The 25424-nt window shown below is 49.9% G+C and overlaps 2 protein-coding genes across 4 annotated transcripts in view; both read left to right on the forward strand.

The window, feature by feature from the left end:
- The first annotated feature begins 9580 nt into the window (after nt 1–9580).
- LOC102415290 (spermatogenesis-associated protein 21) lies at nt 9581–13946 on the forward strand. The gene is made up of 3 exons (XM_025278876.2): nt 9581–9709; nt 11359–11510; nt 13667–13946. The coding sequence occupies exons 1-3, from the start codon at nt 9581–9583 to the stop codon at nt 13944–13946; spliced, it is 561 nt and encodes a 186-aa protein (XP_025134661.2).
- Nucleotides 13947–16523: 2577 nt separating this feature from the next.
- The window catches only part of SPATA21 (spermatogenesis associated 21), a 29790-nt gene continuing 20889 nt past the window's right edge, over nt 16524–25424 (forward strand). For 2 of the 3 annotated variants that reach the window (XM_044938237.1, XM_044938238.1), the window contains exons 1-5: nt 16524–16652; nt 17014–17062; nt 19309–19751; nt 19953–20224; nt 23833–23970. In XM_044938237.1, coding sequence (XP_044794172.1) covers nt 16573–16652; nt 17014–17062; nt 19309–19751; nt 19953–20224; nt 23833–23970 — 982 coding nt within the window. In that variant the 5' untranslated portion in view covers nt 16524–16572. The remainder of the gene's footprint in view (nt 16653–17013; nt 17063–19308; nt 19752–19952; nt 20225–23832; nt 23971–25424) is intronic. The other variant, XM_025278881.2, reaches the window with a different exon arrangement.

Below are 25424 nucleotides of genomic sequence, written 5' to 3' on the forward strand. Positions count from 1 at the left end.
ACAAAGATCATGGCATCCGGTCCCATCACTTCATTGCAAATAGGTGGGGAAACAACGGAAACAATGAGCTTTATTTTCTTGGGCTCTAAAATCACTGCAGGTAGTGACCTCAGCCATGAAATTAAAAGGTGCTTGCTTCTTGGAAGAAAAGCTATGACAAACCTAGAAAGCATATTAAAAAACAAAGACATTACTTTGCCAACAAAGGTCTGTCTAGTCAAAGCTATATTTTTTCCAGTAGTCATGTATTGATGTGAGAGCTGGACTATAAAAAAAGCTGAGCACAGAAGAATTGATGCTTTTGAACTGTGGTGTTGGAGAAGATGTTTGAGGGTCCCTTGGACTGGACGGAGATCAAATCAATCAATCCTAAAGGAACTCAATCCTGAATATTCATAGAAAGGACTGATGCTGAAGCTGAAGCTTCAGTACTTTGGCCACTGGATTCGAAGGACTGACTCATTAGAAAAGACCCTGATACTGGGAAGGATTGAAGGTGGGAGGAGAAGAGGACAGCAGAGGATGAGATAGATAGTTGGATGGCATTACCAACTCAATGGACACACGTTTGAGCAAGCTCTGGGAGTTGTAATGGACAAGGAAGCCTGATGTGCTGCAGTCCATGTGGTCTCAAAGAGTTGGACACGACTCAGCAACTGAACTGACTGACTGACTGAGGGTTGTCTGAAGGGCTTCTCAGGTGTCACTAGTGGTAAAGAACCTGCCTGCCAATTCAGGAGACATAAGAGACATGGGTTCTATCCCTATATGGGGAAGATCCCCTGGAGGAGGAAATGGCAACCCATTCTTGTCAGGAGAATCCCGTGGATAGAGGAGCCTGGCGGAGTACAGTCCATTGGGTCGGAAAGAGTTGGACATGACTAGAGTGGCTTAGCATACACTCAGGTTACTTGATGTCTAAAGCTCCAGTACTTTGGCCACCTGATGTAAAGAGCCCACTCATTGGAAAAAGACCCTGATGCTGGGAAAGATTGAAGGCGAAGGGAGAAGAGAGCGGCAGAGGATGAGATGGTTAGTTAGCATCATTGATTCAATGGACCTGAATCTGAGCAAACTTCAGGAGATAGTGAAGGACAGGGAAGACTGGCGTGCTGCAATCCATGGGGTCACAAAGAGTCAGACATGACTTAGCGACAACAACAAGGGTTGTCTGAGCACTTCCCCTTCCACAACATCTCAGGAGCTGCAGAGAAAACTTTAATACACATCACACTGCAATCCGTTGTCTGGTTGTGGGTCATCTCTGTTGCCTCGACACTTACACCTGATGTCCAGTTGGCTGAGAGTCAAAGCTGTAGCTACCTAGACAGCTCTCTCTGATGCCTCTCTTTCTTCCAGCCTTTGCTTCCTTCTGCTGTTCCTGAAGGTCCTGCCATCAGCCGACTCTAAGATGCAACCGAGCCTTTTCCTTCTAGAGAAAGCTTTACCTTTCCCACCAGCTAAATGTGATTTCCCTACTGTGCCACCCTTATCCTAACCCACCGTGTGCCCTGGGCCCCTGTAGTCTAGATTCAACAAAAGGATGTATTAAAAGGAACCAAGTTTACTAATATAAGTACTTTTTAAAGTATCCCAGTCTTAACTTGTATTTCTCAATGTTATGGGAGTTACAGTGTTTGGGTGCACGCTCAGTTGTGTCCAACTCTTTGTGACCCCATGGACTGTAGCCAGGTTCCTCTGTCCATGGGATTTTCCAGGCAAGAATACTGGAGTGGGTTGCCGTTTCCTCCTCCAGGGGATCTTCCTGACCTAGGGATCAAACCGAGTCTCCCAAATCTCCTGCACTGCAGGCAGATTCTTTACCACCGTGTCACCCTGAGTCAAATTGTCAAAATCCCTTCCCCTTCTCTACCATTCTATTTCTTTTTAAAAAATATTAATTTGTTTTTGACTGTTCTAAGTCTCCGTCGCTGCATGGGCTTTTATCTTGTCACAGTGAGCAGGGGCTTCTCTCTAGTTCCGATGTGTGCCTCCTCATTGCGGTGGCTTCTCTTGTTATGGAGCACAAGGAGCAGGTTCCAGAACTCGGGCTCTACATCTCAGGCTCAACAGTGGTGGCCCGGGGGCTTAGAAGCCCCGAGGCATGAGGGATCTTCCTGGAACCCACGTCTCCTGCATTGGCAAGTGAATTCTTTACCACTGAGCCTCCAGGGATGCCCTACCATTCTCTTATTCATTACAGAAACATTTCAGTGCTTATGATGAGCTAGGTCCTCTGTGTGCCGCAGCTGATCCCAAACCTCCGATTCGCTGAACGCTCCTAAACTTTCTCCCCGTCCTTCTTCCCTCTTGTCTCTCTCTCTTTTTACTCACTCTGTATAAACTCCTTATTACAGGATTGATCTGCCCTCTTAAAATATATACAAGGTGGTAAAATATACATAACATAAACTTTACCATTCTAACCATTTTAAGTGTACAGTTCAGTGAAATTAAGTACATTTACCACTGTCTATTTCCAGACTTTTTCATCATCCAAAATCCTATACTCATTAAGCAATAACACCCCATTCCCTGCTACCCCCAGCCCCTGGTAACCTTTGTTCTACTGTCTGTATATGAATTTGTCTCTTCCAGGTATCTCATATAAATGTAATCATACAGTATTTGTTTTTGTTTATTTTACTTATTTAGTATTTTCAAGGTTCATTCATGTCATAGCCTATATCAGAATTTCATTTATTTTAATGATTGAATGATATTTCACTGTATGATATAAAAAATTAATAAACAGAAAGTTTGGTTAAATAAGAGTCAGGAGCCCAGGATGGCTCCCAGGCCCTGCAATGCTAGCCCAAAAGGAGGAAGCAAGACTCTCTTCTTTCCTGGCAAGGACTCAGCCAATGAAAAGTCACAGACTCTGTGTACTGTATCCCTCCTTTTCCCCTCAATAAAAGAGTTCTGCTCCCCTTGCCCTGAGGAGCTCTGCATTCATTTTGGGCTCCAAAATCACTGCAGATAGTGACTGCAGCCATGAAATTAAAAGACGCTTACTCCTTGGAAGGAAAGTTATGACCAACCTAGATAGCATATTCAAAAGCAGAGACATTACTTTGCCAACAAAGGTCCGTCTAGTCAAGGCTATGGTTTTTCCTGTGGTCATGTATGGATGTGAGAGTTGGACTGTGAAGAAGGCTGAGCGCCAAAGAATTGATGCTTTTGAACTGTGGTGTTGGAGAAGACTCTTGAGAGTCCCTTGGACTGCAAGGAGATCCAACCAGTCCATTCTGAAGGAGATCAGCCCTGGGATTTCTTTGGAGGGAATGATGCTAAAGCTGAAACTCCAGTACTTTGGCCACCTCATGCGAAGAGTTGACTCATTGGAAAAGACCCTGATGCTGGGAGGGATTGGGGGCAGGAGGAGAAGGGGATGACAGAGGATGAGATGGCTGGATGGCATCACTGACTTGATGGACGTGAGTCTGAGTGAACTCCAGGAGTTGATGATGGACAGGGAGGCCTGGTGTGCTGCGATTCATGGGGTCGCAAAGAGTCGGACACGACTGAGCGACTGAACTGAACTGAACTGCCCTGAGGAGACTTGCACAACATGGTTGGCCTTGGTTGCAGACCCTGAGTTGCAATTCTCTGCTGATCTCATGCAAACCCATTTTTGCTGGAGCAGTTCTGGTAACTTCATTACTTCAGGTGAACATTGGATAGAACACATTTTGTTTATCCATTCATCTATTAATGGACATTTGGGTTGTTTCCACCTTTTGGTTATTGTGAATAATGCCACCTGAATTATTGGTGAATAATATCTGTTCAATTCCTTGTTTTCAGTTATTTTGGGCATATATCTAGAAGCGGGACTTGCTAGCCCATACAGTAATTCTACGTGTAGCTTTTTGAGCTCTAAACTTTTCCACAGAAGCTGCATTTTACATTTCTGCCAGCAAAAGTTCCAAATTTCCACATCCTTGCCAATACTTATTTTCCATTACCTTTGATATTCGCCATCCTGGTGGGTATGAAGTTAACCTCTCTTTATGTGAATTGATATAACATTTAATTTCAACTTTACCCTGTTTCTGCACAACAAAGAAGAGATTGAGAAATGAGATTTCTTTCCCCTAGTTCTGTTTCATTTCCCTAAAGTCCTGGAGTGACAAAGACAGAAGTTCCCTTAGAAGCTAGAGGGGAGAGGCTGAGAGATGAGGGAGGGCACCTCTCACGCTGACAGTCTTACCCCTCACATTCTTGTTGTTCTGTTTCCATGTCCACTCTCCCACTAGACTACAAGCTTCTTGAACGCAGGACCCTGTCCCTGCCTTTCTGGACTCCCGTATTCAGCAGCACAGGGCCTGCTACAGACTAAGTGCTCAGTGAATGAAAGTACATGACTCTGTGTGTGTGTATGGGTATTCAGTTGGCTACATCCCAAAGCCAAGGAGTGATTTGGGGATGAGCCACTGTGTTTCCTTTTTCACACTCTGACTCTTTGCATCAGTATGTGCTGAACAACACCTGGGGAAAATAGGGTGTCCCAGGAATAAGGTACCTGAAGAATCTTCCACCTGGGAGAGCATCTGGGACTAGCTCTTAAGAGCTAAACTTTGGGATAGCGTCCACCATCAGCACCAAGTTCCATCACTTCATCTCTGGAAGCCAAGTGTGAAGGCGGCCCACAGTGGCCCCATGTGGCTGCCCCAAGTAGGACACCTTCCTCTCTGAATCTCACAGGGAATGCTCGCTCCGTGTAGCTAGGTCTTACAACATGTTCAGAGCACTTGCCCTTCAGTTCAGCCTAACAGAGATGGGCACTGAGCTACTATAGGCCAGGTGCTGGGTGCTGGGGCCACAGAGATGAGGCCCAGCCAGCTCCTACCTTCATGGAGCTTACGGAGAGGAGGAGACAGAGAAAAAGTAAATCATTTGCATTGCGGAGTGAAAAGTGTTATGATGGAAGAAACTCACAGAGGAGTGTGGGAGCTAAGAAGAGAGACCTCACCCAGCCTGGGGGCAGTCAGGGAAGGCTCCCTGGAAGAGGTTACCTTGACACAATAATCCTTGTGAGGTAGGCAGGGCGAGGATTGTTATCCTCATTGTGTAGTGGAGCCACTGAAGCAGTGACCAGCCCAGGGAAGCTACACTGTCCTCTGGCTGTGGGAGGTCAGACTGTCCTTTGCCTCATTCTCAAACCCCAGTCACATGGCCAGACACGCCTGAAAGGCATTTCTAAACGTCTATTGCCAAGAATAAGAGGGCCTACTGGCTACTCCCAGGTTAACTCCGCTATTTAACAAATTCAATTCAACCCAACAGGCAGCGTGCAGGCTCACACAGAGCCCATCTCGTATGGGAGGAGGTGGCAGCGGTGCGCAACCTCGCGGTGACTCATCCAGCGGCTTTCTGGTAGGTCCAGGGCCAAGGTGGGGCTTGAGGGGAGCAGTGTTCCTGTGTGGCTTCTAGAACTGATAGGTCGCTTATCTTTACCTGCTGTGTTTTTCTGCCATCATAAACATTTCCAAGAGAAATTTCCCTGTTTCTCAGATGGGGAGTGTTAGTCGCTCAGTCGTGACCGACTCTTTGTGACCCCATGAACAGACCCTGCCAAACTCCTCTGTCTGTGGGATTCTCCAGGCAAGAATACTAGAGTGGGTTGCCATTTCCCTTCTCAAGGGGATCTTCCTGACCCAGAGATCAAAGCCGGGTCTCCCGCATTGCAGGCAGATTGTTTACCATCTGAGCCATGAGGAAACTACTTTAAAAAGGCACTTGGTAACAAAACAATCTTATAAAAGAATAAAGTTGGTGATCTCACACTTCCCAGTTTCAATACTTAATATGACGGGACAGTAATCAAGACAGTATAGTACTGGTATAAGGATAGACCACAGAACAATGAAATAGAATGGAAAATTCAGAAATAAACCCTCACATTTATAGCCACTTGATTTTTCCCAAAGGGTGCCAAGACAATTTGATAAAGAATAATCTTTTCAATAAACGGTGCAGGAATGAGTTATCTACATTGCACACGCAAAAGAATGAAGTTGGACCCATATCTCACACCATATTCAAAAATTAATTCAAAATGGCTCACAGACCTAAATGTGTGAGCTAAACCACACGCCTCTTAGAGGAAAACATAGACAAATCTTTATGGTCTTGGATTTGTGTTGTAATAAAGAGAATCTGACAGATTCTTAGATATGACACTGAGAGCGCAGGCGGCAAAAGAGAGCCGCAGGTAAAGGCAACGTACAATTAAGAACGCTTGTTCTTCAAAGGACAGCAAAAGCGAAAGCTCAGTTCACATAATTCGAGGAAGATTTTGCAAATTTTGTGTCTGACAAAGGACTTGCACCTAGATTATATAGAGAGTTCTTACCATTCAATAACAAAAAGACAAATAACCCAATTTATAAATGGACAATGAACCTGAATAGACATTTTCCCAAAAAATATACACAAATAACCATAAGCACATTAAAAGGTGACCAACATCATTAGCCATCAGGGGAATGCAAATCAAACCCACAATAAGATACTGATTTTTACCCGCACCCACTAGAGTGGCCAGAATAAAGCACACACACAGCAAGTGTTGATGAGGGTGTGGGAGACTGGAGCCCTCAGACATCTTACACTTTGGGGAATGTAAGCTGATGCTACCACTTTGGAAAACAGCATGGCGGTTACTCCAGGGGCTAAACATAGAGTTACCACATTACCCAGCAATTCCTTTCCTAGGTACACACCCAAGAGAAATGAAAACATATTTTCACACAAAAAAATTTGTACAGAAATGTTCATGGCAGCATTATTCATAATAGCTAAAAAGGGGAAAGAACTCAAATGTCTGTCAACTGATAAATGGAGACATAAAAGGGGAAATTCCTTGGTGGCCTAGTGGTTAGGATTACCAGCTTTCACTGCTGTGGCCCAGGTCCAGTCCCTGGTTGGGGAACTAAGACCCTGCAAGCTGCATGACATGGCCAAAAAAAATGTAGTATATTGGCCAAAAAAAGGAATGAAGGGCTGATACAACCCACAAATCAGATGAACCCTGGAAACATCTGCTAAGCCAAAGAAGCCAGTCACTCAGGACCACATATTATATATATGTTAGTCGCTCAGTTATGTCCAACTCCTTGCAAATGGAAGTCTCCAGGTAAGAATACTGGAGTGGGTTGCCATTCCCTTCTCCATGGGATCCTCACCCAGGGATCGAACCCAGATCTCCTGCATTGCAGGCAGATTCTTTACCTTCTGAGCCACCATGGAAGTATGATTCCGTTTAAAGGAAATGTCCAGAATAGCCAAGACTATAGAGACAGAAAGTAGATTGGTGATTGTCTAGGGCTGGGGCTGGGTTGAGGGGATTGAGGTGATGACTAAGGGCTGTGGGCTTTCTTTTGGGGGTGATGAACAATGTTCTAAAATTGGAGTGAGGATTGTCCAATTCTGTGAATATACTAAAAGCCATTGAATTGTACACTCTAAGTGGCTGAGTGGTGTGATGTGTGAATTAAATCTCAATAAAAACGAGCAAGAAAGTGCCCTGAAAGTGGGACAGCGTGTACTGGGCACCCCCTGATTCTATCCTCAGATCCATGCTCTCCAGCTGGGGGCGGGGGCTTCCCCTTCTCGTCCAGATTCTCGGGGAAGTTGTAAGCCCCAGACGGGGACAGAGAGGGGGCTGGATTCCCTCTGGAGCTGCTGCCCCCTTGAAACCCAGCCTGTGGAATACTGGGGCCTGAGGATTCTGAGGCTGAGCCTGTGCTTTCTGAGTGGAGACAGTGGACAATGTGGGGTGTGTGTGAGGGGTGTGGAGGGGGCCAGGTTTCTCCCAGATGGGTCATCTACGTCTGGGGCAGGAGGGCTCAGAGGAAAGGGGATGGCCTAGGAAGCCTAAGGGGAGAGAAGGGAGGGATCCCAGGGGAAGAGAGAGGGGCTTGCCACGGTGCTAACTCCTCTGTGCCCAGTGAGAGTCTCGGTCCTCGGGGAGACTGGAGCTGCTCCCGCGGTGGGGTCCCCTTGTGCAGGGGTCTTGTTTGCATTGTGGGATTGATGAGACTGGAGGGGAGACGGTGGGGAGGGAAGGAGAAGAGAGGGGCATTCGTGTCAACTGCTGTGAGGGGCACGTCCCCAGAGCCCCTGGTGAGAGCCACCGGGACCCCCAGCGTGCTCCCAAGGCCTGATGTTGTGCCAGGCATGGGTACATCTGGCACACAATTGATGGCAGTGCGGGTGAGTGAGGGAATGAATTGAGCTTCTTTGGAGGCAAGATGATACAGTAGATAAGCAGTCTTAGGAGTCACACAGGCCTGGGTTTGAAACCAGTTCCTCTGCAGATTTGCTGTGTAGCACTGGACAAAGCACTGGGCCACCCTGAACCTCAGCTTGGATTCACCCGGAACCTCAATTTTAACCTCAGGTTGGATGGGAAAGGCAGAAGGGGAGAGACTAAGGAAAGCTGTAGAAAAGGATATGCCCAGGGCAAGGAAGGGGAGATTTGGCATACCCTCTCGTGCCACTGGAGACTTTAGGGCCCCGCACAGATGTTCCCCGCTTCTTGTCCCTGAGCCCCGGGAGGGACAGATCCCTCCTCCACTGCAGTAGCAGCAGCAACTGTGACGCTCTCGGGCGCTCGTTCAGGTGCACATCCAGCACATTAAAGGCTGTGAGAGACCCTTCAAAAAGAGCCTATTTCATTAAAAAATATATTTACGTATTTGGCTGCCTGGGGTCTTAGTGGGATCCTCACTGTGGCCCGTGGACTCTGAGCGGCAAAAGCAGGATCAGTAGTCGTGGTTCGCAGACTTAGCTGCTCTGCAGCACGTGGGATCTTAGTTCACCAGTCAGGGGTCAAACCTGCGTCCCTTGCACTGCAAGGTGGATTCTTAACCACTGGACCAGCAAGGAAGTCCCAGTCTCTTTCATTTTAACTCAGAACTTTCCAGACACGTTTGGCCTCAGAACCTTTTTGTGCTGCCCCTCATGGAGCCAGCATTCTGGAGAACACCTGTTAAGAAATGCTGCTCTACGATACTGGATGCTTGGGGCTGGTGCACTGGGACGACCCAGAGGGATGGTATGGGGAGGGAGGAGGGAGGAGGGTTCAGGATGGGGAACACGTGTATGCTTGTGGCGGATTCATTTCGATACATGGCAGAACCAATACAATATTGTAAAGTTTAAAAATAAAATAAAATTAAAAAAAAAAAAAGAAATGCTGCTCTAGAGAAAAGCGTGTGGGTTTGGGGACCCAGCAGGCCACGGTTTGATTCCTGCTCTGTGACCCATCTGATGTTAGACTTCAGGCAAGTCACTTTGTTTCCCGGAGCCTCCTTTTCTCCTATAGTCATTGTGAGAACTGGGGAAACTATGTGGGTAAAATATGCGGGGAGGTCCCTGGTCGGGCCATGTGCCCGTCCTGTGCCAGGCCTGGCCCTACTTCTTCCCCTAAGCCAGGCTCTCTCCACTATAGACTCTGCCTCTGCTGAAGAGGCAGTTAGGTACTGGGCTTGGTGGAACTTTGACTGGATTTCTTTTCTGGGAACACAGGGTTTGATGCTCCTCACTTGGTACCCTCATCGGCCCTGGCACGATGGACAGCGGGAACACCCAGATGTACGTGGAGGATAGGATCGAGGCGCCAGGGGCCCGGCCAAGCCCTGGCCTGAGGACTGCCAGCGACAGGGCTGGCCATGAGCCCACCACATCAGAAGTCTGCCAGGTAGGGCCTGCCTCTCCACCCACAGCAGGCGCCTTTCCCTTCCCATGCCCGGGCTTTCTCTCTGACTTCTTTAATCAAGCCTCTACAACAGCTGGCACAAAACTCAGTTCAGATTGGACTAGGCAGGAACAAGGTCACATCAGCTGTGTAACTGACAGACCTGCCTGTAGACTTCAGGTATGGCTGGATGAAGGTGCTAAATGAGTCTCTCGGCTCCGCCTGCCTCTGTGGCATTCCCAGGCACGCTCTCCCTGCAAAACGGCAAAAATTGCCCTGGCAGCTCCAGGCTTACATCTTCCCATCGTACTTCCTCTGGTTTAACATCCCAAACAAGAGGAGAGCCCCTTTGTAATAGCTGAAGAAAGTCTCCGGTATCCGTGTCACTGGCCCGGGTTGTAGTCACATATTTGTCCCCGAATTAGTCACCATGGCAGGGCAGAGTGGCCTGGATCTCTTTGCATAATGAAGTCAGCAGGGGTACTCTTGAAAGGAGGCAGGAAGGTTCCCATAAAAGAATGTTGGCTTCTGTTTCCAAAAGAGATTCTGGCTGGATGAGGAAAACAAGAATTGTTTACTTGCTCTACTAAGTAGAAAGCCTTCCATGGCCCTTACCCTCCCCCTCCCCCATAAACTTTATTCCCCTGACAGCTACTCAGAGTTTCCATCCGTGATCTCTGTGCCTTCTTTACTGTGTCCCCGAGCTAAGAATGTCACCATAAAAAAGGCAACATTTCTTTGGATTAAGTATACCCCTCTAACTGTAGCCTCTGTTATAAATTACAGCTTCTTGTGGGCCCAGGAAGAGGGCCTGAAATGAGGGGTCTTGGAAGGAGCCTGGGGGCAAACATTCAGGGCTTCTGATACCTGCCCATTTGTTTTTCCAACGAGCACAGTCACGAGCTCTCAGTGCCGCCACTTAACCAGCTGTATGATCTTGGGCTTGGCACTGCGGCCCTTGAGCTTCCTGGACTCATGTGTGTCATGCTGGGGATTAAATGGGTTAAATCCCTGGGGGCACCTGGCCCTGGCCCTGGCCCTGCCCCTTGGTAGATGCCCTTAGTGTTGACTCCTAGAGGAATCTTGTATTATAACAACTATCAGTTGACTGAGCCAAGTTGCCTGGAGTTTGCTGACTCAGGTAAGGCTTGGAGCTCCCTCGGACTCGCGGGCTCAAGGCCACCCAACCAGGGAGTGATAGACATCAAAACCCAGCGGACACTGAGGAAGCCTCCCTGGGACCTTGCCAGGGTCTCTCTCTTTCTTTTTTTATCTTGGCTGCCCCTTCTTTTTTTTTTTTTTTTGGCTGCCCCTTGTGGCTTTTGGGATCTTAGTTCCCTAAGCAGGGACTGAACCCGTGCCCTTGACGTGGAAGCTCAGAGTCTTACTCACTGGACCGCCGGGGAAGGCCCCGTCATGCGCTCCGTCGAGCTCTCCTTGTCAGGATCGCCGTGGCCAAGGTGCCGCTTGGGCTCCAGGTTCCTATGGCGCCCTTGGTGCTGACTGGGCCCCTCCCCACCTCATGTCTCTTCCCCGCGGTCTTTTCAGCGCCCCTCCCGTGAGGCACCAGGTCTCCCCTCCCGTGAGGCGCCGGGTCTCCCCTCCAGAACGACCCATTCCTTGAGCCCGGGCCGTGGGCATCTTTGTTCTAGGCTGTGTTTCCAGATGCTGAAGCGATGGACAGTGGCCCGCAGCCCTCACCAGCCCTGGGAGCCCCGGAGACCGGGCCCGGACACAGAGACGCGTCCGAGCAGGGCTTTCCGCAACTCAGTCCCCAGGAGCAGAAGCCTCCGGCAGGACCAGGGTGAGCTGGGGGCTTCCCAGAGAGCAGGTCCAGGAGAGAAGCCCAATGTGGCCCACCGGTGGGGAGAGAGAGGGCAGGGAACCCCGGACTAAGGTGGGCCTGCCCACTCACCCCTCCTGTACTTTTTTCCGGAGCGCGACTCACACTGAATAATCATGTGTGCCGGTCTTTTGTCCGAGCTCCCCAACTAGGCCACAAGTTTCTGTGACGTGTGGTGTTCAAGGGGCATTTTTGTGTCTTGTTTAACTTCAAAAATCCCTCAGGGAATATGTATTGCCCCTCTACTACATGCCTCGGACTCTGTTTAAAAAACTGCTTTTCAGTTCAGTTCAGTGGGTCAGTCGTGTTTGACTCTTTGTGACCCCATGAATTGCAGCACGCCAGGCCTCCCACTCCAGTGCTCTTGCCTGGAAAATCCCATGGACTGCGGAGCCTGGTACACTGCAGTCCATGGGGTTGCTAAGAGTCAGACACAACTGAGCGACTTCACTTTCACTTTTCACTTTGATGCATTGGAGAAGGAAATGGCAACCCACTCCAGTGTTCTTGCCTGGAGAATCCCAGGGACAGGGGAGCCTGGTGGCCTGCTGTCTGTGGGGTTGCACAGAGTCCGACACGACTGAAGTGACTTAGCAGCAGCAGCAGGCCTCCCTATCCATCACCAACTCCCGGAGTTTGCTCAAACTTATGTCCATTGAGTCAGTGATGCCATCCAGCCATCTCATTCTCTGTCGTCCCCTTCTCCTCCTGCCCCCAATCCCTTCCAGCATCAGAGTCTTTCAATGAGTCAGCTCTTCGCATCAGGGGGCCAAAGTATTGGAGTTTCAGCTTTAGCATTAGTCCTTCCAAAGAACACCCAGGACTGATCTCCTTCAGGATGGACTGGTTGGATCTCGTTGCAGTCCAAGGGACTCTCAAGAGTCTTCTCTAACACCACAGTTCAAAAGCATCAATTCTTTGGCATTCAGCTTTCTTCACAGTCTAACTTTCACATCCATACATGACCACATCCAACCATAGCCTTGACTAGATGGACCTTTGTTGGCAAAGTAATGTCTCTGCTTTTGAATATGCTATATAGGTTGGTCATAACTTTCCTTCCAAGGAGTAAGTGTCTTTTAATTTCATGGCTGCAGTCGCCATCTGCAGTGGTTTTGGAGCCCCCCAAAATAAAGTCTGACACTGTTTCCACTGTTTCCCCATCTATTTCCCTTTTAACCTCATGTGTTTCTAGAAATATACCCTAAGGAAAGAAATGAAGATTCAGGCAAAGTTTTATGTGCAAAGATTTCTCCTGGCACCTTATTTTAAAGGCTAAAAAATTTAAAATGTCCGTGTTTGCTGTTGTTTAGTCACTCATTCCTGTCTGACCCTTTGTGACCCCATAGACTGTAGTTTGCCAGGCTCCTTTGTTCATGGAATTCTCCAGGCAAGAATACTGGAGTGGTTTGCCATTGCCTTCTCCAGGGAATCTTACCAGCCCAGGGATAGAACCTGCACTGGCAGGCGGATTCTACCGCTGAGCCACCAGGGAAGCCCCCAGTGTGTGCTCAATAGGGGGATAGTTAAGCAAATTATGATTATCTATAAAATAGAGAATTTTATGCTTTCATTAAAAAACATGTTCATGAAAGATTTGGGGCATGGGAAAAGTTTAGATTATACTGTTAATTGAAAAAATATCGCAAAATTATATACACAATATAACTGAAAGTATACAATTATTTGAAGATGATTTTAAACTAATCCCCATTGAAAGTATGTATGTCCTTAAGGAAGAAGCCTGGAGGAAATACTCCATAATATTAAAGTGAGATCAGATCGACGCAGATTCAAATCCAGACATGTCAACTTTAGCTTAATGATCCAAGGCTCAAGTCTCCCCACCACTATGCATTCCAGTTCTCCTTGATTTTTCTTTTTTTCTAAAAAGCACTAAGTAATAATGAAAATATTAAATCCTAACTCTCTTAAACATTGACATCAAAGTGTTTGTGGTTGGAGGAATTCCTGTTAGTCCTTCATCCTTTCTCCCAGGCATTAAGCATGCGCCTATGGTGTGCCTAGTCCCGTGTGGGCACCGTGAAGACGCATAAGAATATGAAACCCTGCCCCCAGTTTGGGAGCTGAAGTGTCCCTTTGTCTGTTCTCTCCAGGACAAAGCTGTCATCTTGGGTCCCCCAGGAAGGGCCCAGGGAGCTGCAAGCAGACCGGGATCCGGCCACGCCAGGAAGTGAGCTGGGGGTGTCCCCCAGCGGGGTCCCTGTGACGCAGGAAGGGCTGCAGCAGCAGGGCTCAGGGAAGGAGACTGAGGACCAACAGGGGAGCCAGAGGAGCCCAGAGCCAGTGGAGGGCCAGGGCCCTGAGAGCCGCCAGATAGTGTCCACAGACTCCCAGGCAAGAGGGGATGGGATGGCCGGCTCGCAGGGGAGGTGAGGGAGCAGGGAACTGTTAGAGGCAGGGACGAGGTGGGGCTTCTGGGTAAAACTGAAAACTGGACATGCTGGGTTTAACAAGGCCCAATTTTTTTTTTCTTATGCTAGAATGTTCTAGCAGCTGTTTCTTAGCTGCTGAGCTCTGTGGGACCCTTCAGGAGGTGGTTAGAGTATGGTACCTTTTCCAAACTTATTTGACTATAAAATATCTTTTAATTTATTTTTTATTTTAAGGTTTAGGTTTTTTTTTTTTTTAAAAAAAAGAACAACAGCTTCATAAGGTACAATTGATACACAGTTGTACATACTTCAAGTGTATACTTTATTGTTTTGGATACATGTGCACACCCACAAAACCATCACTGCAATCAAGAAAATGAACACATCTGTCATTCCCCCCCAAAAAAGTTTTCTGTGCCCCTTTGTCATCAGTTCTCCCATTCATTCCAAGCCCCAGGCAACAACTGATCTGTGTTCTGCGGCTGTGAATTTGTATTTCCCAGAATTTTCCATAAATGGAAGCATAAGTATCCATTCTTTTTGTCTTGCTTCTTTCACTTAGCATGAATATTTTGAGACTCAGCTACGTTATTGTGTAGACCAATACTTTATTCTTTTTGCTGCTGAGTATTATTCCAGTCTATGGATAGGTCACGATTTCTTGTCCTACTTTATAGCACAGGGAACTATGTTCAACAACTTGAGATAAACCACAATGGAAAAGAATATGAAAAAGAGTGTGTATATATATATCATTGAATCACTTTGCTGTTCTGTGGAAATTAACAAACAAAACTCGATTTCTTCATTCTTTCACCTATTGATGGACACTTGGTTTGTTTCAACTTTTCGACTATTACAAATAAGACATAGAAACATTCATGTCTGTGTGTACAGATACTTTCATTTCTTTGGGGAAAATAAATGCCTAGGAGAAGAATGGATCATATGGTATTTGTATGTTTAATTTATTAAGAAACTGCCAAACTTTTCTCTAAAGTGGTTGTACCATTTTACATCCCATCAGCAATGTATGAGAATTCCACTTCTTCCATATCTTCCCCCAAACTTGGTATGGTCTGTTTTTAATTCTAAGCATTCTAATAAGTGTGTCGTGGAATCTCACTGTGGTCTTTATTTTCTTTTCCAAATGACTAAACATGTCAAGCATATTTTCATGTGTTTATAGGCACATATTATGTATCTTTGGAGAAATGTCTATTCAAATACTTTGCACATCATTTTAATTGAATAGTCAACTGTCTTTTCCATTCTCTCAATGGTGACTTTCAAAGAACAGAAGTCTTAATTTTGATGAAGTCTAGTTGATCATTTTTTTCTTTATGGCTGTGCTTTTGGTGTTACTTCTTAGAAATCTTAACTTAACCTGAAGTCACATACGATTTTATCCTATGTTTTCTCCAAGAAGTTTTATTATTTTAGGTTTAACACTTAGGTTTATGATCCAGCTTGAGTTAATTTTTGTATGTGGTCTGAGTGTTGGATTGAGGCTCATTTCTTGCATATGGCTGCCCAGTCATCCCAGCACCATTTGTTGGAGACTCTCCTTTCTCTGGAGCTTGCCTCGTGGCTCAGATGGTGAAGAATCTGCCTGCAATGTAGGAGACCTGAGTTCGATCCCTGAGTTGGGAAGATCCCCTGGAGAAGGGAAAGGCTGCCCACTCCAGTATTCTGGCCTGGAGAATTCCATGGATTGTATAGTCCATGGGTACGCAAAGAGTCGGACACGACTGAGCAACTTTCACTTTGACTTTCCCCAACCAGGGATTGAGCCCACCATGCCCCTTGCAGTGGAAGCATGGAGTCTTAACCCTTGGACCACCAGGGAAGGCCCCCACATTGTCTTGACTATAGCAACTTATTAAAGTCTTGAAATCAGTTAATGTAAAAATCTCTTTTGTATGGAGTACCATGCAGGATTCTTGTTCTTTGAAATACCCCTTGAGAAATCCCATTTAAAGAGGATTGTGTCAGAGACTTCCCTGGTGGTCCAGTGGTTAAGACTCCGTGCTTTTTTGCAGGGGGTATGGGTTAGATTCCTGGTCTGGGAACTAAGATCTCACATGCCATGCAGCGTGGCAAATAAATACATAAAATGGAAAGAAGATCGCCTCACTTTCCCCAGGCTCCCATTCTACCTGCACAGAGAAGCGTGGATTACGACTTTGGGTAAGCCATGCCTCCTCTGGACCTCAGTTTCCTCATTTCTCAAAATGGAGTAATTGACCCCTGCTTAGGGAACCTTCTAGGCGTGCCAGGAGAGCCAGTAAGGTAAGGCTTGCAGTGCTTGGACCAGAGTAACTGTTTGTCAGCTGGTCTCTGGGTGAGTTTTGAGGGTCACCTCAGAGCCAGGATGGGGCTTCCTGTCTTGACGTCTTTGTTCTTGGCAGGACCCAGAGGGTCAGCCCATCCCAGGTTGCCTGGCAGCCAGTGAGTCAGACACAGTGCAGCCAACAGAGCCTTATTGCACCTTGGACAGCTGTGAACAGCAATTGGAGGACAAGCCCCCCAAGGAGGTGGACACCCCACCCATTGGGCCACAGAGGGCTCTGCCAGAGCCTGGCCCAGGGGGATGTGAGGACAGTTCCCAGGAAGAAGTGTCCCTAATGCCTACGGCAGCTCTGGAGGAAAAGAGAGTTCACACTGCCCCACCACCCAGGCCACGATCCGACACACCCAAAGCAAGGTAAGGCACCCCACCCCTCCCTGACCCCAACAAGACTGCTCTTCTGGTAGTTCTAGAGGAGGTGACTTCTAGTCCTGACAGCTCTTGAAGCCATGTGAGACCTTGGTCAAGCCATGCCCCCTGAACCCCTGTTTCCCCATCTGTATAGTAGCTCTAGTACAGAATTCTTTGCCCCATGGGCCCATTCTTCACCGGCCAAGTCCCCACAAGGGACGTGGAAGAATGAGGAGCCCCTCTGAGAGCAGAAGCCCAGGGGTGAAACTGCAGCGGTGGATCTGAGTGTCCTGGGGCTGAGAGAAGGCCTTGCAAGGGTGAGCCTTGAGCTGCACCCCCCCTCACCTGGGGGTTCTCCCTTGTTTAGAGACGAGGCTGTGGAGATCCAGCCAACACTGGGGCCTGCTCATCCACCTGTAAGTAGAACCACAGTGGGGAAGGGAACGGGGTGGGGGGAGATCAGGACAAGGAGGAAAGAGGCAGAATGGGGCAGTATTCACAAACTGGGGAAGGTGTGAGTCCGTGCCTGCGTGTTTCCATGGGTGTGCACATGTGTGTGTGTTTGCACATGTGCATGTGTGTGCCCACATGTGTGTATCTTGGTTGCGAGTCAAGGCTGCTCTTACACTCTGGAGCCCCCAAATTCACCCCAGGCCACAGTGTTTTTTTCCACATTGGCACGGATCTCTGTCGGCCAGCTGCTCAGTCACAGCACACAACCCAAAGCTTCCCTGAATGCCTGGGAGACTCCCATCCCCTCCCAGTCATCCCCACATCCAACAGCTCTCTCACTTTCTAGTTCTTTGATTTGATTGGGCAGCCTGTGAACAGTTATCATCTGCCTGGTGGAAAGGCAGGTTGGAGAAAGAGGAATCAAAAGAGCTTTTAGGAAATATAATTTACAAAAATATTGAACCACTATGTTGTACACTTGAAACTAATATCGTAAATTGACTTTGAAAGTGCAAGTGTTAGTCAGTTGTGTACGACTCTGCAACGCCCTGGACTGTAGGCTGCCAGGCTCTTCTGTCCATGGAATTCCCCAGGGTAGAATCCTGGAGTTGGTTGCCATTCCCTTCTTCAGGGGATATTCCTGACCCAGGGATTGGACCTGGGTCTCCTGCATTGCAGGCAGATTCTAAGCCCAGATTCGATCTAAGCCCAGAGAATTTTTTTTTTTTAAAGAGGCTTTCAGTCTGGGTTCCGAGTGACTCTAGTGAAGGAGCAGAAGAAAGAACCCCAGGTTCTGCTTTGGTCATGTTCTGGGCAAACGGGAAGAAATGCCAGGAGGATGTCTGGAGTTAGGAAGGAGAGAGAGGTCAGGATGGGAGATGTAAATGTGAGGAAAACAGGGGTAACATCTAGGAGACTGCATGGAGCAGGAAGGCATCTGAGGACAGACCACTGGTCTCCACCACATTCAGAAATGGAGGGACTTTTCTCGTGGTCCAGTGGTTAAGATTCTGTGCTTCCGATGCAGGGCACATGGGTTAGGGTTAGGGTTAGTCTCTGGTCAGGGAAGTGTTCTGCAGAGACGGGCGCAGCCAATCCTTCGAGGCATTCTGCTCGAAAGGCAGGCTGGAGAATCAGGCGGCACTGAAAGGCTGTGTAGTGCGGGTGTTGTTCCTTTCGGGCTGCGCTGGGCCTTTGTCTCTTCGCTGCAGCACGTGGACTTTGTCTAGGTGCAGAGCACAGGCCCGACAGACACAGAACCCCCTGGGCTGTGCAGTTGTGTCCACGGGCTCAGTTGCCTCACAGCTTGTGGGGATCTCAGTTCCCCAGCCAGGAACTGAACCCATGTCCCCTGTATTGGAACGCAGATTCTTTTTTTAGTTTTTAATGGAAAGCGGATTCCTAACCACTGGACCACCAAGGAAGCCCTGAGAGTCTTTCTTTTAAAGAAGGAAGATAAGAGGCTCTCTGGTCCTGTGGTTAAGATGCCACGCTCCTAATGTGGGGGACACAGGTTCAATCCCTGGTCAGGAGCTCAGATCCTGCTTGCCACACGGCGCAGCTTAAAAACCTTAAAGTAATAATAATTAAAAAATTTTAAATTAAAGAAGGAAAATAATATAGTGTGTTTACATGCTGACGGGAGTAATCTGGTAGAGAGGGCAGTGCTGATACTTTAGGTCGAGCAGGTGTGTGGTAACAGCTCCATCTTTGAACAAGAGAAAGAGCCGGGCTGGAGCCTGCCTGGGGGGGCCTGGGTGGAGGCAGGCAGGGGACAGCTCATCCCTCTTTAGGAGAGACAGACCTAGGAGGTGCTGGATTTGCTGAACACGTGGATGGGTATCTACTGAGCGCCTGCCAAGTGGGAGTAGGCTGCTGTGTTGATAGGATCAAAGAGGCAGGTGCGGTCCTGCCCTCAGGGAGCGTGCTTCCAGGGAGGGCAAGCAGCGAGCTGGACAGGCTGCGCTGACTGCAGAGGAGGAAAGAAGCACCACTCAAGAGCACGGCTCGGAGAGCTGGGACGGGGCCCAGGTCAGAGGTCGAGGAGGACGTGCGGAAGGGGTCTAGAATATGCCGGAGAGATGTGGGTTCCGCGGGACCGGAGGAGAAGGAGAGGCTGAGGGTGCCCTGGGGTGGGTGGCCGCGAGCAGCTCGCGGGACCGTCCGGCTGCCGGAGGCCTCCCGCATCGCCTGCCCGTCCCGTCCCCAGGAGGCGGTGGACACGGGAGCGAGGGGGCTGGACCCCACGCAGAAGCAGCCTCAGGAGCCCGCGGCGGCCACGAGTGCCCGGGATCCCGGCAGCGCCCGGCCCGGCTTCATGAGGCGCCTGCTGGAGGTAGAGGAGGAGGAGGCCGCGCTTCGGAGGGCCGCCAAGGCCCGCGCCCTGCCAGGCCGGAGGTGCCCCCGGGCCCTGGGTCCCGTGCCCGCCCCTGCCCCCAGCCTGCCTCCGCCCCTGCCTGCGGCCCAGGCCCCGGCCCCCGCCTCCGCCCGGGCCTGGGCCCGGCCGCCCGGCCCCGCGCCAGTCCCCGCCCCTGCGGGCACGCCTGGCCCCGCTCCAGGGCCCGCTGCTGTCCTGCCGGTGCCCGCGTCGGATCTGGCCTGGAGAAGGACAGAACTTCGGAGCCACAGCCGGGAGAGGAGCCTGAAGGCACGGTAGGAGCCACCCCAGAAAGCGTCGGGATCCGAGCACGGCCCCACGGCCCTCACATCCCCTCCAGACTCCTGTCCCAGCGTCGCGCCCAACTGCCCCTCCTGTGTGTCCCCTCCACGTCCCCTGCCTCTCCCGGCTCTCTGTCTCTCACACTGAGGCCCCTTCCTCATTGCCAACCCTGCTTCTCTTTCTAACCCGTCTAGACGCCTATCTCCTCTGCCTTGCTCCCTCGGGTCACTCAAAGACTCCTGTGACCTCTCAAAGCCTCCCCAGGGCCCCTCCTATGACCCCCCTGCCCTGGCTGCCCCCTCGCCCCCCCAGCTTTCGGGGTCCGGGGCGGGGGTGGGAGGCCGGATATGCCCTGGGCCCGGCTCTGTCCTCTGCAGGCAGGAGCTGGAGGAGCGCTGCCTCCTGAATGTGTGTCAGACCTGGGAGGAGAGGGCCGAGGAGCACCTCACCATGAAGCAGGAGGAAGGTGAGGGCGGGCCTTCTCGGGGGCTGGGGTGGGGGGGAGGGCTCTCAGTGCCCTCGGTCCTCCGGCTGGGGTTGGGTACTGGCCGGCGATCACTCCGCAGCCCTGTGTCCGTCCCATGCTGCGCTGTGCTGGCGGGGCGGCGAAGGGCAGAAGGCTGACCCGAGCCCTCTTCCCTCTTCTCTTCCCGAGTGGTCTCTGAACGAACGGAGCAAGCAGTCTGAGCCCCAGACAGGGCCAGGGGGGCCCTTGTGCCTTCCCTGAATACACTCTTTGGCTCCCCAGGGCCGGATCTTTGCAGTTCACTCTTTTTTAAAAAATGTTGTTCCTTGGTCTTAGTTGCAGGATCTGTTGGGCTAGGCGGGATCTTTCACTTAGGTGCACGGACTTGAGTTGTGGGGCGAGGACTCCGGAATACGTGGGCTTGAGTACTTCAGTGTGTGCACTTAGCTGTGCCCTGGCATTTGGAATCTTAGTTCCCTGACCAGGGCTCAAACTCCCGGCCCCTGCATTGCCAGGTGGATTCTTAACCACTGGGCCCCCAAGGAAGTCCCTCGCTCCTTTCAGCTTTAAAGCTCTCTACCCTTTCTGGAGGGCTTTTCTAAGTCCAGCACCCATTGCCCCACCGCCTTGAGCCGAGTTCAGGCACAACATGACACATTGGCATAGAGACCCAGCGTTCTCCCAGGACTTTCAGCCCACCTGGTGGGGAAAGAGCCGGCTCCCTGCTCTGATGGCCCAACCACCCTGCATTTGAGATGATCTTAAATGAGGGCTGTTCTGTTTAGCTCACCGCTCACCGCTCACTCCAACCCTAAGCCCAGCCCTACCTCTTCCCCACATTTCAGTTCTGTGTGTCAGAGTTACAAGGCCTATGATGTCCCAAGTGCTGAATTAATACAGCCTCTCTGGGAGAGTGTCTTGTTGTTCTGTTCCTCTTGTTCAGTCGCCAAGTCATGTCCAACTCTGCAACCCTATGTATTGCAGCATGCCAGGCTTCCCTGTACATCACTAACTACTGGAGCTTACTCAAACTCATGTCCATTGAGTCAGTGATGCAATCCAAACATCTCATCCTCTGTCACCCCCTTCTCCTCCCACCTTCAATCTTTCCCAGCATCAGGGTCTTTTCTAATGAGTCAGCTCTTTGCATCAGGTAGCCAAAGTATTGGAGCTTCAGCTTCAGCATCATTCCTTCCAGTGAATATTCAGGGGTGATTTCCTTTAGGATAGACTGGTTTGATCTCCTTGCCGTCCAAGGGACTCTCAAGAGTTTTCTCCAGCACCACAGTTGAAAGCCTCGATTCTTTGGCGCTCAGCCTTCTTTATGGTTCAACTATCACATTCGTACATGACTACTACAAAAACCATAGCTGTGACTATTACGGAGCTTTATTGGCAAAGTGACATTTCTGCTTTTTAATATGCTGTCAGGTTGGTCATAGCTTTTCTTCCAAGGAGCAAGCATCTTTTAATTTCATGGCTGCAGTCACCATCTGCAGTGATTTTGGAGCCCAGAAAAATAAAGTCTGACACTGTTTCCACTGTTTCCCCATCTATTTGCCATGAAGTGATGGGACCAGGTGCCACGATCTTAATTTTTTGAATGTTGAGTTTTAAGCTAGCTTTTTCACTCTCCTCTTTCACTCTCATCAAGAGGCTCTTTAGTTCCTCTTCAGTTTCTGCCATAAGGGTGATGTCATCTGCATATCAGAGGTTGTTAATATTTCTCCCAGCAATCTTGATTCCAGCTTGTGATTCATCCAGCCCTGCATTTTGCATGATGTACTCTGCCTGCAAATTTAATAAACAGGGTGACAATACACACCTTCACCTTGCACCAGGAATACCACCAATTCAGGGCACCCCTGCCGTGTGCCAGGCAGTATGCTAAGTCCTTCACAGCCAGGTTCTCATGTAACTTGTACAACAGCCTTGACATACTCCTTTCCCAATTTTGAACCAGTCTATTGTTCCATGTTCAACACTATCTATCTGTCCACCTTATAGATAAGAAAATTGGGGGTCATAGAAGTGCCATGGCTTGCCCACTGCAACCATATTAGTGTGCTTGGGCTGACATAAGGAAGTACCATCAACTGGGTGGCTTAAAATTTACTTTCCTGTAGTTCTGGAGTCTAAAAGTCCCAGACTGGGGTGTTGGTACATTTGGTTTCTTCCTCTTCTCTTGGTTGGTTTCTCTTGGAGCCTCCCTCCTGGCTTGCTGCTGGCTGCCTTCTCCTGGGTCCTGCCTTTCCTCTGTGTGTGTGCATCCCTGTCCAAATTTCCTCTTCTCTTAAGGACACCCCTTAGGCTGGATTAAGGGGCTCATTTTAACATAATCACCCTTTTAAAGGCATTATTTCCAAATACAGTCACATTCTAAGACAAGTGGGGATGGGCAGTGCAGGTGTCAAGGCTTCAATATATGAATGTAGGCAGCGAGCATGATGCAGCGTGTGTAACAGCGACCCTGATTCTCAGCAGATGGCGGAGCCAGTCTCGTCAGCAGGCCTGTTGATTCTGACCTGGACTGTGCTGTGAGCTGTGAATCCGGCGCCGCCCTTGTTGGGACCAGGACGTAACTCTTCTATCGGCTGATGCAGCTCTGGCACTCGAGAGAGTCCTGCGACTGAGAAACATCCTTCTGGGCCCTCCGCTCTGGTCCAGACAGTTATCTTAGAGGCTGCGCTTAGTTGCTCAGTCCTGTCTGACTCTTTGTGACTCCATGGACTGTAGCCCGCCTGGCTTCTCTATCCATGGGGATCCTCCAAGCAAGGATACTGGAGTGGGTTGCCATGCCCTCCTCCAGGGGATCTTCCCAACCCAGGGATCAAACCCAGATTTCCCACATTGCCAGTGGATTCTTTACCATCTGAGCCACCAGGGAAGCCCATCTTAGAAGCTATGTCCATCCAGATAAGTAACGGTTATTGCCCAGTCGCTAAGCCGTGTCCAACTCTTTGTGACCTTGTGGAGTGCAGCCTGCCAGTCTTCCCTGTCCTTCAGTATCTCCCAAGGTTTGCTCAGATTCATGTCCATTGAGTTGGTGATGCCATCTAACCATCTCATCAGCCGCCACCCTCTTCTTTTGCCTTCAATGTTTCCCGCATCAGGGTCATTTCCAATGAGTTGGCTCTTTGCATCAGGTGGCCCAAGTATTGGAGCTTCAGCTTAGATATGTAACTGCAGAGCCCCAAAGCCAAGGCACAGACTCAGAGTCAAAAGATCTTGTGCTCTAACCTCTGAGCCTCAGTTTTCCCATCTGTACAAGGAAATAAGCATTCTACTCTTAAGAGTCTGTTGTAAGAATTACATGAGAACCTGGCTGTGAAGAACTTGGCATAGTTCCTGGCACACTGCAGCGGTGCCCTGAGTGGGCATGCTCCTGGTGCCGGTGAAGGCGGCCCACTGCACCCTTGGCCTGACCTTGTACTAGAGGTGCGTCTACGGAGCCTGCTCCTCCGAGTTTCATGCTCCTCTGTGTTTCACTCGTCTCTCCACCCAGCCATGAGATAGAGGAGGCTCGCCCAGGGGTGCGTGGAGCGGATGGGATGCATGTTAGAGACAGGAAGTGACCATGCCCCTCCCCACCCCGCCGCCCACCCCAGCCTTCCGCAGCTACTTTGAGATCTTCAACGGTCATGGTGAGGTGGATGCGCAGAGCCTGGAGAACATCCTGCTGCTTGTGGGCATCTCCCTGACAACGGCCCAGGTGGAGGGTGCCCTGAGGAGCGCTGACATTGACGGTGAGTGCGGGGCTGGGGGGGGAGGGTGGGGTTGCTTCATCCCGAGCCCTGGTGGGATCAAGCTCACCCGCAGCATGAGACCTGTGCAGTCACACGGGGCTCGGTGACAGGATCCTGACTTTGGTTCACCGCTTTGCTGTTGCGGTCTAGAAATTCTTGATAATTTTTGAATGAGGGGCCCTGTTCTGCATTTCTTTCTTTTTTTTTTTTGGTCGCACTGGACCCTCATTGCATCACTCAGACTTTCTCTAGTCGCGGTGGTTCTGGGCTTCTCTTGTTGTGGAGCGGTGGGCTTAGTCGCCCTGCCACGTGGGATCCTAGGTCTCTGACCAGGGATGGAACCTGAGGCTCCTGCATTAGAAGGCGGGTTCTTAACCACTGGACCACGAGGGAAGTGCTGCATTTTCATTTTGCTCTGGGCAAATGCAAATAATACAGCTGGTTCTGGTTAGTGATTCCTGAGGACCTATGCAGTGCCAGGCTCTGGGGATCCAGAGATGACCAAGACCTAGTTCCCGACCCTAAGATGTAGGTCATCTCTGAGATCACTCCTCCAGTACATTATGTGTGCTCCGTCGGACATTCCTTGTGACCTGGCCACTCGTTTTACTGGCTGTATGGCCTGGGGCAGGTCACTGAAATTCATCGCATCTCAGTTTCCCTGCCTGTAAAACGGGGCTCACAGCAGTTACCTGTCTCACTGAGCTGCTGAGAAGATTGAATGAGGTAACCCAGGCAAAGCCGGAGCACTGCACGCAGCACACGGGCTGCACGCAGGAGACACTGACCGCTGGTCTCGTCCATCCTCTAAGTGTTCTTTAGCCGCCTGCGTGTGCCCATTCCTGTGCTGGGCACTGGCATAGAGGGATGTGTGAGACCTCTGAGATCTGCCCTCGAGATGCTCGCACAGCCAGTGACGCAGAAGGAAGAGTTGCCAAAGGCAGCAGTGCTCACCGTGGCTTGGATAAGGGATGAGGGACGAAGGCTTCCTGGAGGAGGTGATGCCTGAGCCAAATGCTGAAAGAGCAAGCAGGAGTTAGGCAGGACGAGAAGAAGGGCATTCCTGCTGGCAGAAATACCTTGCACACAGGGCATAGGGCACAGAATGAAGAGCATTGTCCCATCGTGGTTTGGTTGACTAGATGCAGGGAACACAGCAGAGCACTGGGGGCCTGGGCTCCTGACCCCTGAGTGGCAGCCCTGTTTCCTCCAGCACTGTCTGAGGGTGAGTCCTCACTCAAGCTAGGCTAGGCATTGGCCTCAGCTTGGCCCTTGGGTGATCCCACGCAACAGCCTGTTTTTGTCTGTGTCTCAGGCTTCATCTATGAGGGGGATTAGAGTATTAGCACCTGCCGTTCGTCCACACCCCCCACCCCAAGGATGACTTTAAGGATTAGAGACCATTCATTAATTTGTCAAGCAGTTGAGAGAACTGGCATCTGGTCCCATTGCTT

The sequence above is a fragment of the Bubalus bubalis genome, chromosome 2 (assembly GCF_019923935.1).
Source record: "Bubalus bubalis isolate 160015118507 breed Murrah chromosome 2, NDDB_SH_1, whole genome shotgun sequence".
In the NCBI taxonomy this organism is placed as follows: domain Eukaryota; kingdom Metazoa; phylum Chordata; class Mammalia; order Artiodactyla; family Bovidae; genus Bubalus; species Bubalus bubalis.